At 40.6% G+C, this 13005-nt stretch overlaps 1 protein-coding gene across 1 annotated transcript in view; it reads right to left on the bottom strand.

Moving 5' to 3' along the window:
* Positions 1-12744, bottom strand: part of LOC117507374 (bone morphogenetic protein 7-like) — a 67430-nt gene extending 54686 nt beyond the window's left edge. The window contains exon 1 of the mRNA XM_034167221.1: positions 12206-12744. Coding sequence (XP_034023112.1) covers positions 12206-12602 — 397 coding nt within the window. The 5' untranslated portion in view covers positions 12603-12744. The remainder of the gene's footprint in view (positions 1-12205) is intronic.
* Between the last annotated feature and the right edge of the window lie 261 nt (positions 12745-13005).

Genomic DNA, 13005 nt, shown 5'->3' with positions numbered 1-13005 from the left:
ACAGCAGGATGAATATGTTAGTTTAAATGAGTCAACACCCCCGAGTCACACTAACTGTCAGAATGCTCGTAGCACGGGCCGGGGCGGAGGATTAGCAGCAATCTTCCATTCCAGCTTATTAATTAATCAAAAACCCAGACAGAGCTTTAATTCATTTGAAAGCTTGACTCTTAGTCTTGTCCATCCAAATTGGAAGTCCCAAAAACCAGTTTTATTTGTTATTATCTATCGTCCACCTGGTCGTTACTGTGAGTTTCTCTGTGAATTTTCAGACCTTTTGTCTGACTTAGTGCTTAGCTCAGATAAGATAATTATAGTGGGCGATTTTAACATCCACACAGATGCTGAGAATGACAGCCTCAACACTGCATTTAATCTATTATTAGACTCTATTGGCTTTGCTCAAAAAGTAAATGAGTCCACCCACCACTTTAATCATATCTTAGATCTTGTTCTGACTTATGGTATGGAAATAGAAGATTTAAAAGTATTCCCTGAAAACTCCCTTCTGTCTGATCATTTCTTAATAACATTTACATTTACTCTGATGGACTACCCAGCAGTGGGGAATAAGTTTCATTACACTAGAAGTCTTTCAGAAAGCACTGTAACTAGGTTTAAGGATATGATTCCTTCTTTATGTTCTCTAATGCCATATACCAACACAGTGCAGAGTAGCTACCTAAACTCTGTAAGTGAGATAGAGTATCTCGTCAATAGTTTTACATCCTCATTGAAGACAACTTTGGATGCTGTAGCTCCTCTAAAAAAGAGAGCTTTAAATCAGAAGTGCCTGACTCCGTGGTATAACTCACAAACTCGTAGCTTAAAGCAGATAACCCGTAAGTTGGAGAGGAAATGGCGTCTCACTAATTTAGAAGATCTTCACTTAGCCTGGAAAAAGAGTCTGTTGCTCTATAAAAAAGCCCTCCGTAAAGCTACGACATCTTACTACTCATCACTAATTGAAGAAAATAAGAACAACCCCAGGTTTCTTTTCAGCACTGTAGCCAGGCTGACAAAGAGTCAGAGCTCTATTGAGCTGAGTATTCCATTAACTTTAACTAGTAATGACTTCATGACTTTCTTTGCTAACAAAATTTTAACTATTAGAGAAAAAATTACTCATAACCATCCCAAAGACGTATCGTTATCTTTGGCTGCTTTCAGTGATGCCGGTATTTGGTTAAACTCTTTCTCTCCGATTGTTCTGTCTGAGTTATTTTCATTAGTTACTTCATCCAAACCATCAACATGTTTATTAGACCCCATTCCTACCAGGCTGCTCAAGGAAGCCCTACCATTATTTAATGCTTCGATCTTAAATATGATCAATCTATCTTTGTTAGTTGGCTATGTACCACAGGCTTTTAAGGTGGCAGTAATTAAACCATTACTTAAAAAGCCATCACTTGACCCAGCTATCTTAGCTAATTATAGGCCAATCTCCAACCTTCCTTTTCTCTCAAAAATTCTTGAAAGGGTAGTTGTAAAACAGCTAACTGATCATCTGCAGAGGAATGGTCTATTTGAAGAGTTTCAGTCAGGTTTTAGAATTCATCATAGTACAGAAACAGCATTAGTGAAGGTTACAAATGATCTTCTTATGGCCTCGGACAGTGGACTCATCTCTGTGCTTGTTCTGTTAGACCTCAGTGCTGCTTTTGATACTGTTGACCATAAAATTTTATTACAGAGATTAGAGCATGCTATAGGTATTAAAGGCACTGCGCTGCGGTGGTTTGAATCATATTTGTCTAATAGATTACAATTTGTTCATGTAAATGGGGAATCTTCTTCACAGACTAAAGTTAATTATGGAGTTCCACTAGGTTCTGTGCTAGGACCAATTTTATTCACTTTATACATGCTTCCCTTAGGCAGTATTATTAGACGGTATTGCTTAAATTTTCATTGTTACGCAGATGATACCCAGCTTTATCTATCCATGAAGCCAGAGGACACACATTAATTAGCTAAACTGCAGGATTGTCTTACAGACATAAAGACATGGATGACCTCTAATTTCCTGCTTTTAAACTCAGATAAAACTGAAGTTATTGTACTTGGCCCCACAAATCTTAGAAACATGGTGTCTAACCAGATCCTTACTCTGGATGGCATTACCCTGACCTCTAGTAATACTGTGAGAAATCTTGGAGTCATTTTTGATCAGGATATGTCATTCAAAGCGCATATTAAACAAATATGTAGGACTGCTTTTTTGCATTTACGCAATATCTCTAAAATCAGAAAGGTCTTGTCTCAGAGTGATGCTGAAAAACTAATTCATGCATTTATTTCCTCTAGGCTGGACTATTGTAATTCATTATTATCAGGTTGTCCTAAAAGTTCCCTAAAAAGCCTTCAGTTAATTCAAAATGCTGCAGCTAGAGTACTGACGGGGACTAGAAGGAGAGAGCATATCTCACCCATATTGGCCTCTCTTCATTGGCTTCCTGTTAATTCTAGAATAGAATTTAAAATTCTTCTTCTTACTTATAAGGTTTTGAATAATCAGGTCCCATCTTATCTTAGGGACCTCGTAGTACCATATCACCCCAATAGAGCGCTTCGCTCTCAGACTGCAGGCTTACTTGTAGTTCCTAGGGTTTGTAAGAGTAGAATGGGAGGCAGAGCCTTCAGCTTTCAGGCTCCTCTCCTGTGGAACCAGCTCCCAATTCAGATCAGGGAGACAGACACCCTCTCTACTTTTAAGATTAGGCTTAAAACTTTCCTTTTTGCTAAAGCTTATAGTTAGGGCTGGATCAGGTGACCCTGAACCATCCCTTAGTTATGCTGCTATAGACGTAGACTGCTGGGGGGTTCCCATGATGCACTGTTTCTTTCTCTTTTTGCTCTGTATGCACCACTCTGCATTTAATCATTAGTGATCGATCTCTGCTCCCCTCCACAGCATGTCTTTTTCCTGGTTCTCTCCCTCAGCCCCAACCAGTCCCAGCAGAGGACTGCCCCTCCCTGAGCCTGGTTCTGCTGGAGGTTTCTTCCTGTTAAAAGGGAGTTTTTCCTTCCCACTGTAGCCAAGTGCTTGCTCACAGGGGGTCGTTTTGACCGTTGGGGTTTTACATAATTATTGTATGGCCTTGCCTTACAATATAAAGCGCCTTGGGGCAACTGTTTGTTGTGATTTGGCGCTATATAAAAAAAAAAATTGATTGATTGATTGATTGATCTCTCCAAAAATATTAGTCCTATCAGCATTCCGTTTTGGCAGCATTCGTCCTTAACCAAAAAAAACATGAGCATACCAAATGGCAAATATCAGCAATCCCCAATTTCTTCATGTTTGAAGGTACACACACGCTAGAGGTGGGTGATACCGGGAATTTTTGTATTGATCCGATACCAAGTAAATACAGGCCCAATATCGCTGATATCGATACCGATACCGATACTTTTTCATATTTAAGCTTCATAGATCCAAAGGGTCCAAAAGACCTAGGATAGAATTTCGCCAAACATTGTACGTGACAACAAAATACTTTATTATCACAATCAACATTTTTGTTTAAAAAACATCACTCAACACAACTTAAAACAAAATCTCCTGAGGTAGAGGGCTGACAAACCACAATACAACAAAATTAACACACCACAACAAAATTGGCTGGCACCGCTGAGCCACGTGACTGAGCAACAACAAAAGACCAGAGGGGGGAGGGTGCACTGCGCCGTGTTGTGTGACACAGCACAGCACTGCTTTGATGAATCTGGGTGCGCAGCAGTCAGTGCGTGCGGGAAAGAAAAAAAGCTTGAGTATCAGTCTTTTTACACGAGGATCGTTCAATATCACTACCAGCATTGGTATTGATATTATCAATACTAAGATTGATCCGCCCACCTCTAACACACGCATGCACGCACGTATACACGTAGACAGAGGACATTTGGCTTTTAATATAGATATCTTCATAAGAATTCCAGGAAGCTAACTAAACAAAATGTTGCGGTTTTACCACCTTAAAAATTAGGTATTTTTAAAGGTACAAAGCCGTCATCTATTTCAATTATTTATATATATCTTTAGATGTAAGTTAATTAGCAGCTTATCTAAAGGTTTTAAGCGCATTAACCCAAAAAATAAAAACACATTTACAGAGTACTATACTTTCCTGTATTAAGAATTTGAAGTAGTAGAATTTAGTAGAATTTAAAAGCCAGTGGCTCCTCTGTGTGCATATCAACCAGCAGGTTCACATGTCGCCAATGGCACATTTTAGCAAAATGGAGGGCTTCCCATTCCAAGCAGTCCATGGGGCCAAGCAGGTGTTTGGTACCACTAAAGTGTAGGTGACACCAAAAAATGTGCACAAATAATTGCTAAAAATTATGAAATGTTGATATTTGATATTATAAGAAATCCGCGGCCATATTGTTGCTACGTCTTCACCAGAACAGGACCTGTTGATTCAAGCCCAAATCAACTGTAAACACAGCAAAGATCGAGCTGCTTTCAGATGATTTTTTTTTTCCAGTGTGGAGCCTTTTTTTAAGTCCAGTCTGAAGGTGTTTCTGAAGAAGATGTGGGGACACAGCCTTATGGTTTTGAGCCTTATTTAGACGACATTGAGGGAGATGAAACCTTGGAGGAAAACCTTCAGTCTGACAACAGTGACAATATTAGCAGAGTTCAGAACACAGAATGGTGATTATAAAAATAAATCAATAAATACTGCAGGCGATTTCGGCATGCAGGTGGAGATGATTAACTCTTTTGTTTTTTGTTTTTGCCAGCTCTTTGGTCGTAATCAACTGATTTAAAAAAAATATACAGTTTTACTATCTGTGGCATCAAAAAAAAAAGTGATGAGGAAGTGGGGATTTTATTTATTTATTTATTTCCTTAGAAACAGGTACATACATCTCAAATCTGAAAAATGACATGAGGGATTAAAATATCAGCTATTTTTAAAATAAATATGGTTTCCTTCTTTAATACAGTTAATGTGTTGTACGTTAGTAGCGTAACACGTTATTCTTAAATATTAAAACTATTCACACAAGGAGTGAATAATATAGTCTTTCCTGTCCGTTTCAGTGAGATCATCTTCAGTCTGATGAAAACTTTTCCACCTTTACGAAACAACTTCTGAAAATAATTGAATTCATTATGTCCTGGCTGAATAAAAGTCCCTTTGTCACACGGGAGTTTGGTGCCAGATTACAGCACCAGCTGTAATCCGTTAATTGCGTCTGATGGAGCGCGTCTCTGCTGTGGACGAATCCTCCTCTTGTTCCACCGTGAGCCACTCACAGTCCCTCATCTGCATAACATCTCAGTCTGCACGCAACGAAATTATCCCATGATGTGAAAATACTCAGTTTTGCCTCTGTTGCGTGGAGAAGCTGCAGACACCATACGTGCGTGCTCGTCAATATAAGTGTTCCACCTGCCAATCAAAAGGGTTCTGCCGGCGAGAATTAACTGTTCTGACACTGAAAACACTGGGCAGCACTGGCCCAAACCACTCAGTGGAAACAGGGCTGTCAGTAGCCTGTAAAAATCCATAAATTAATGGGGCTATTAAGATAATGGTTCCGGTGCCGATGCCACTTCCTTCTTCTTCTCCAATGTCGGGAATTGCCCGGAAGTTCCTGGTTTTTAGTGGTGCGCAGTTGAAAATCCGAATATTTATCTTTTCAGTAACTGTGCACCAGGAAAGGATTAATTTCAAACTGTTGTTTAATTTTAGTCTTAAATACTCAAAAAAAAAATTACATATCGTGTCACCTACACTTTAACGGGACTAAACAACACTTGAAATAAAACCTCAGTATACTGGCCGACCCCAGTACAAACTGAAATTGACCTGTAATCATTTTTACTGTTTTTACCCCATAACTTCATAACAGCCAGCTGTAAATGGTCTACACTACTGTATATATATTTTTTTTAGATTTCCTATAATCAGACAAATAATGTGCTATATTTTTCAACATGATTTGAATATTTTTAAATGCTGACCTTTGTGTAATCCTTCATTGACCCCTACCTGGCTATAGCTACACAGTAAAATCACCAGTGTTATATTAACACTGACAGTGAACATATGGTCCCACTCTGACCAGAGTAGGACCATATATACACTGGCAGTGTTAATTTAACACTGTCAGTGTTAGTTGTACACTGGTGGTTTTACTGTGTACCACCCTGGGATGGCCACCTTGCATTTTTTTGTGGGCCGTGGTATACTCAGGCTGGACTGTAAGTGATGTTTAGTCCCCTTAAGTGGTACTGATTACGTGAAAATTGGCTTCAAGCTCCTGGACTGAAATCCACAAAAACGGATGTGAGTCTGCCCAGCTGCGGATAGTGCACTACAACAATGACAAAATGGACAAAACTAAAAATTTCAAGGGAACTTACTACAATACCTTTTTTTTAGTTTTGGGTCCAAATTGTATTTTTGGGTTTGTTCATATATCATTTCTTCTTTAGACTAAGTTGAAAACTAGAGTAAGGGTACAAAGAATTCTACATTTCCAAAATTGTTGGGTAATCTCAGAAAAGTGAGTGTTATTAACTTAAACTTTTAAGTTTGACCTATTAATATTTTAAAGTGTATATTAAAGAACAAAACTGTTTTTTGGACTATCACAAACTCACACTCTGGTGGCCACAGTAGCCATTTTTCATAACAGCCACAAGCATTTGGTCAACCTTTCTTATTTCATGGCCACAATATAAACCCTTGTAACCCTAACAACCATATGAAATACAGTTAATTGCTGTCTACAGAGTAACAGTCTTTTCATTATATTACAATTTTATTACATTAACTCATGAATTAGAACAAGTAGCTCCTATAGTAGTGTTTTGTCAGACGATGGATACTCTAAAAGACAAAACAATAGAAAAGTGTTGTTGGGTTGTTGGGAAGGCTGCCATACCAGGAAACTAACAGAACTTTTTGGTTGCTGTCAAGAGACACTTTGCTGTCCAAGGTCCTCCTTCAGGCGTTCTGTCAACAAGACAAGGACTTTGTCCTCATTGATGGGAAGCTGATGGTCAATACACAGCTACTGAAGAAGCTGGAAGTTTTATGCTTATGCACAGCATGATCACCACCAGCTGGTTATTCACATGGCTTGGTTTGGTATGTGTTGGTATGTGTCAAATGCCAGGTGGACAGTTGTAGTTAGCATTGGTGAGAGCCTTCACTACTGCTTTGGTTGGCTACCTGGTAGCCAACCAAAGAGCTGCACACCTCAGACCAGAGATGTCATTTGTCCTTCCAGTGCTTTGTGCTTTAACAGGCAGTGACACTGTATCCAGCTTGGTTGTACATGGATCGAAAGCAGAATAGACGTCACTGCTGGCAATGACAGTTGTTCTACTGATTCCAGAAAATGGAGCAAAGGAGGTCCCAGATGATGCAGGAAGCATTTTTGAAAGTTGGGGCATGGTTATTTTGCATAGAACCAATACCATCCTGTTAAAACAGTGACCATCTTATTTTACTTTTTTTTTTATTTTAGTTTGTATGTAAATAATTTATTTGCTACTGAAAACATGGAAAAAGCACATTGGGGTCTTTAAAGTGTTCTATGCCATTTTGGAAAATAGCCTCCAAAATACAATCTATTTACAATCAAGTAGTCTAGCCTCAAGTTCAGTCATAGTTGGGGTTTAATACCACGCCGCAGTAGTAGACAAGGTTGTTGTTCCACTAAACGCGGCAACGTAAATGTAAACCTGATAAGTGAGTGGTCGGAGACCATAGATGCAAGAGGTAAGATGTCAATATTTGTGACATCAAACCCACGTGCAAGAACCAAATCCAGGGTATTTCCACTAATGTGCGCCGGGTCCTGAATGCATTGCTGGAATCTCAATGCATCCACAATTTGCATAAATGATTTGCTAAGGGGATCAGATGGCTTATTTATATGAATGTTAAAGTCACCAATAATCAAGATGTCTGCACTAATTGACAAACTACAGATGAACACACCAAATTCATCTAAGAAATCAGAATTTGGGCCTGGTGGCCTATATACAGTGACAAAATACCATAGCTGAGCTCCAGTTTTATGACCCTGACAGTACTTAGCATCATGGGCATAGCAGAGAGTCAAAAGCTCAAACAAATTATATTTGTGACCCCCAATACCTAATAAAGAAAACCTAGATTTATAAATCAAAGCAACACCCCCGCCTTACTTCACACCACGAGACACGTGACTAAATGTGTACACCGGTGGACAGGCCTCATACAAAGGAAGGAGAGTTGTGAGTTTGAGCCAGGTTTCACATAACCCAATCATGTCCAAGTGATGATCCATGATTAGATCATTAATCAACAAAGATTTTGAGGACAATGACAAGGACAATCTTATGTTAATGAGACCTAGGCTAAGGACCTCAGTGGGGATGACAGTCTGACTGTTCGGAGCCCAGCGAAGCAAGCCCAGGTTCTGAGAGTGCCACTGGCACAAATCAATCTGGCAACGACGTGGCCAGTCGGGCCGACAGTCCTCAGAGCCAACCAGTGGCACCACACAGGCTTTAACCGGATCCACAAGGTGCCAGGGCAGGACAAATCCCACCAGAATTCTGTGCACAGCTCATCCAGATGCCAAACAGCAAGCCAAACAGAGCTTCAGCTTCACCAGCTGGCACTTCGTCTCCCGCGGCGATGACTGCGCTTTCAGCGGAAAGGCAGCGCAGGAGCCCGGCACTGAAAAGCCGAAACCTCCAATAAAAATGGGAGCAGAAACTTCTGTCCACCTGTCGATACCCGGACTGTACCCTGACCTGGGTGCTGGAGATCCAGCAGCGTGTGGCGATCATACACCTGCAGTGACTCCGATTCAAAAACAGCACAAGTTAAAAACAATAAAATAACAAACAGACTGGAGAGCAGAAGACGAGTAGCCAGACACAACGGCGCCATCTTGGCACTCCCTCATACAACATCCCTCGTGCTGATAATGCCACCCACTGTGTTCCCAGCTGGATGCCGTGCTTTGTGCGCTGGACACTGCATATATAAAATAATTATTTTGTAGCGGATTAATCATTTTCTCTCAGAGTTTGGCTATTCGCCCTATTGACGTTTCAAATCCCGCAAAACCTCGGAGAGGTCGCCGCGATGCGAGATCTCAGTAACATTGAGAACTGCATTGAGACGCTCTGATCACTCTGCACTTTAACCGCTGCACACGGACAACACCATTAACATCGCAACATAAAACTATTTTTATATTGTGCCTGAAACTCTCATGAATATATTCTCTGGGTTTAAAGACGTTGTTATTGTGTTTGTTTTATGTAAACGTGAGAATCACAGGCTGTCTCTCCATTATTTTCAATGGGAGCTGCTGTGAGCTACGCTCGCTGATCATGTCGTTCTGGAGGAAGTGAAGTTTGCTCTTTAACATCTTGATTATTGTTCTTTACAACACTGTTTGTCCTCTTTGTTCCAGACTAATATATATGTCTGAAATTCGGTTTGCGTTTATTAAATTCCACGCAGATTAAAACGTAGCAGACACGGATTATTTGTTATAATTGTTTTAGCAAGTTTTCAGGGTATCATGCAGCAGTCTCTTATTAATGTGATGAAAAGCATAAAAAAAATTACATTTTTGTTGTATAATATTCATTTACAACTGTCATCGTGTTGATTCTCTATATGTTGCTTGACTGCAGCGACTCTCTGGCATGCAAGGGATTATGGGATACGTCAATAGGGCAAATTGAAAATGCCTCTAATCGCTTCCGGAATCACAGAGGACGGTTTCACCTCAGCTTTTCTCTCTCTCTCTCTCTCCTGCGCTTCATGAGATGGAGAAAGCATTTGGAACTATCTAAAAGGTAATTGTCAGTCATATTTATATTGTAATAGCTTGGTTAAACAGTTGCATGTTCATTCCTTCTTATGAGTAGCTATAAAATTATGTTCATGATAGATTTAACATCTCGTTATAATTGATCAAATGAGCTATGCTGTGATGTGGTGCGCTGACGCAAACACACGCACTCACACTCAATGTTTTTTAATTGTTTGTGCAATGTTCACGTGAAGTTCACATAATTAATGTGTGATAGAGATTTTGAACATTTAAAAAAAACAGGTGAGCTACATATACCGAGAGCCATCGGGAGAAAACCACTGCCAGGTACTGCTCCAAGATCCATAATTAGCAACTTTTTACAACACGAAATTAATGAAATGATCATTAAAAAAGCCTGGCAAAAGATGTTTGTTACAGAAGAGTGTATCTGGTTTGATCTTGATTATCCCACCAAAGCTGTTGTGAAGAGAAAAGCATACAATGACATAAAAAAGAAGTTAAAGGAAAACAGCATCCGTGTTCAAACACCGCTGGAGCAGCGGATACGAGACAGCCAGGGAGGCGGCACTGGACATGAGGGAACATAGATACCAGATCGAGGCCACAGGTGCTGCAGCGAAGATGACCACAGGATGGCTTTGCATAAAAGACTGGCACCCTTGCCAGAGCACCGCACTGAGATCAAGGGAAAAACTTCAGGATTTCCACCTGGTTAAACGATTCCAACTCGCAGGTGCAACAATAATCATCACACCTTCTCTGATTCATGAGTGAGCTATACAGGTTAAAAAAAAGAGTCATATACAATATACAGTATATAATGCTGATAAAAGGTTGATAAGGGAATAGGGGAAAGATGGAAAATAAGCATATATGTGGTTAAAATATTATTCTTGATCCAACTATGAGGGAACACGATTGTTATTGTTGGACATATCCAGTCGTGGAACTTTTTGGACCCATAACTCTCAGGAAGGGCCCCACATCAGGTGGGCATTCACCCACCACCCACAAAGGGACAGGTGTGTGTCTTTCCAAATCATGTCCAATCAACTGAATTTACACCAGGTGGACTCCAGTTACGCTGTAGAAACATCGCAAAAATGACCAGTGGAAACAGGATGCACCTGAGCTCAATTTTCAGCTTCATGGCAAAGGATGTGAATACTTATGTACTATATATATATATATATAGACACACACACACACACACTCATCTTCAATCGCTTAGTCCAATTAAGGGTCACGGGGAGCTGGAGCCTATCCCAGCAGTCATAAAGCACGAGGCGGGGTACACCCAGGACAGGACACCAGTCTGTCACAGGGCCACAAACAGACAAACACACAGACCTACGGACAATTTAAAGATTCCAATCCACCTAACCCACATGTGGGAAGAAACCGGAGCATGCGGAGGAAACCCACACAAACACGGGGAGAACATGCAAACTCCACACAGAAAGGCCACAGGTGGGAATCGAACCCATGACCTTCTCGTCGTGAGACAACACTGCTAACCACTAATGCACCATGCTGCCCATATATATATATATATATATATATATATATATATATATATATATATATTCAATCAACAAATCACACAGCAAACCAAAACTTAAAAGTATCAGAGAAAAGTAAATCAAGTTCAATGACAGTAAAATATCTGAACTCATTTCCATAAAATTAGCCATTTCCTTATTTCTAACCTAAATCAAATCACTTCCTCCAATCCATGGGGCCAGGATACCTGCAATATTTGATCAAAATGTATTGCATTTGAACATAATTTTTATTGTTGTTTCTCTCCTTTTTATCAGAATGAGGGCCGTGTTTTTTTTTTTTTTTTTGTAATATTAATAATGTATTTATTCTGAAAATTCTTTATTATTATTGTTGTTGTTATTATTACTATTATTTGCAGCATCTAGATCATGATATAGATCAGCATCTAGGTCATCCAGCAATATAGTGCACGTTTCCTTGCACTGATGTCTTTTACCTCTTGTTTTATGTGTTTTTCCTCAAGGTCATAACTCCATGGTCCTGTGAAATTACACCCTGGTTTCTTGAATTGAACTGAACTGAACTGAACGAGCTGCATATGTTTCCATAAGACTGCATTATCTATAAGATATTCTTAAACTGCTCTTGGAAAAGTGGATGCAGGTCCATTTATGCTTTTTTTAATTAAACAAGGTAAAAATAACAGTTATGGCCCTATCTGTTAAAAAGTGAAGAATTTTAAAATAACAGAGCCTGCCCATTTGCTTCAGTCCATGCACCTTATTACGACCAAAATTAACAAAGAAACAAACCAAAATGACGACTGTATGCAAATCACCCACGTGGGCTCACAATATAAAATAAATCACGGACTTACCGAGATTGACAAAACTCATCACCATGTCTGCGTCACTGAGGAAGCGGCTGTCCTGTGAGGTCACCATTGGGGACGCGCGGGTCTTAAGACTCGGCCTGTAGTACGAATATCCGTTCGGTTCTGGCTCTGTTGATACCGTATTGTAGAGATCCAACATGAACATCGGGGCGGCGTTATGTTTGGTGTGGACGTGCGGACGCGGACGCCGCGGCAGCCCCAGGATGGAGAGGATCTCCCGCTGGATCTCCCTGCGCTCCTGGATCCGCAGGCGCCGCTGGATGAAACTGGAGCGCACCTCGTTGTCCACGGAGAAGTTGGTGAAAGCGACCTCGGTGGCCAGCATAGAGTGACCCCACGCCACGAGGGTCACTGTCATCCACGTGGCGCGCGTCACCATTTTAGCCAAATTTTACGCACGGCTGGAACCAGTCGATATACTGGACTGGGGGTGCTGTCCTTCTGGAGGAGTACTCCTACGCGTGTGGGGAGAAAATTTAATATATGCTGTGTCACGTCAAATGATGATTCCCACGTCAGATTCCGTTGCGCACTGTCTTCCGAGTGTGCGCTCCTCGCGGTGCCAATTTGGGAAAGGATTTTACTGCGGCGCTGCAGGGGAGGGGCAAAAAGGAGTTTAAAATGGGAGAGATTTGGAGTGTGTGCGTGTGTCTGTGTCTGTGTGTGTGTGGTGGGGTGAGGGGGAATAAAAAGGTGACAATAGCTCAATGATGTAGGTGAGGCGTGGCCCTTTTCTCTCCAGTGTTCACTGTTTGGTCGTGATGGCACAAGAAATTGGGTTC

The sequence above is a fragment of the Thalassophryne amazonica genome, chromosome 3 (genome assembly GCF_902500255.1).
Source record: "Thalassophryne amazonica chromosome 3, fThaAma1.1, whole genome shotgun sequence".
Lineage (NCBI taxonomy): Eukaryota > Metazoa > Chordata > Actinopteri > Batrachoidiformes > Batrachoididae > Thalassophryne > Thalassophryne amazonica.
This window is presented reverse-complemented; position numbering and strand designations above follow the sequence as displayed.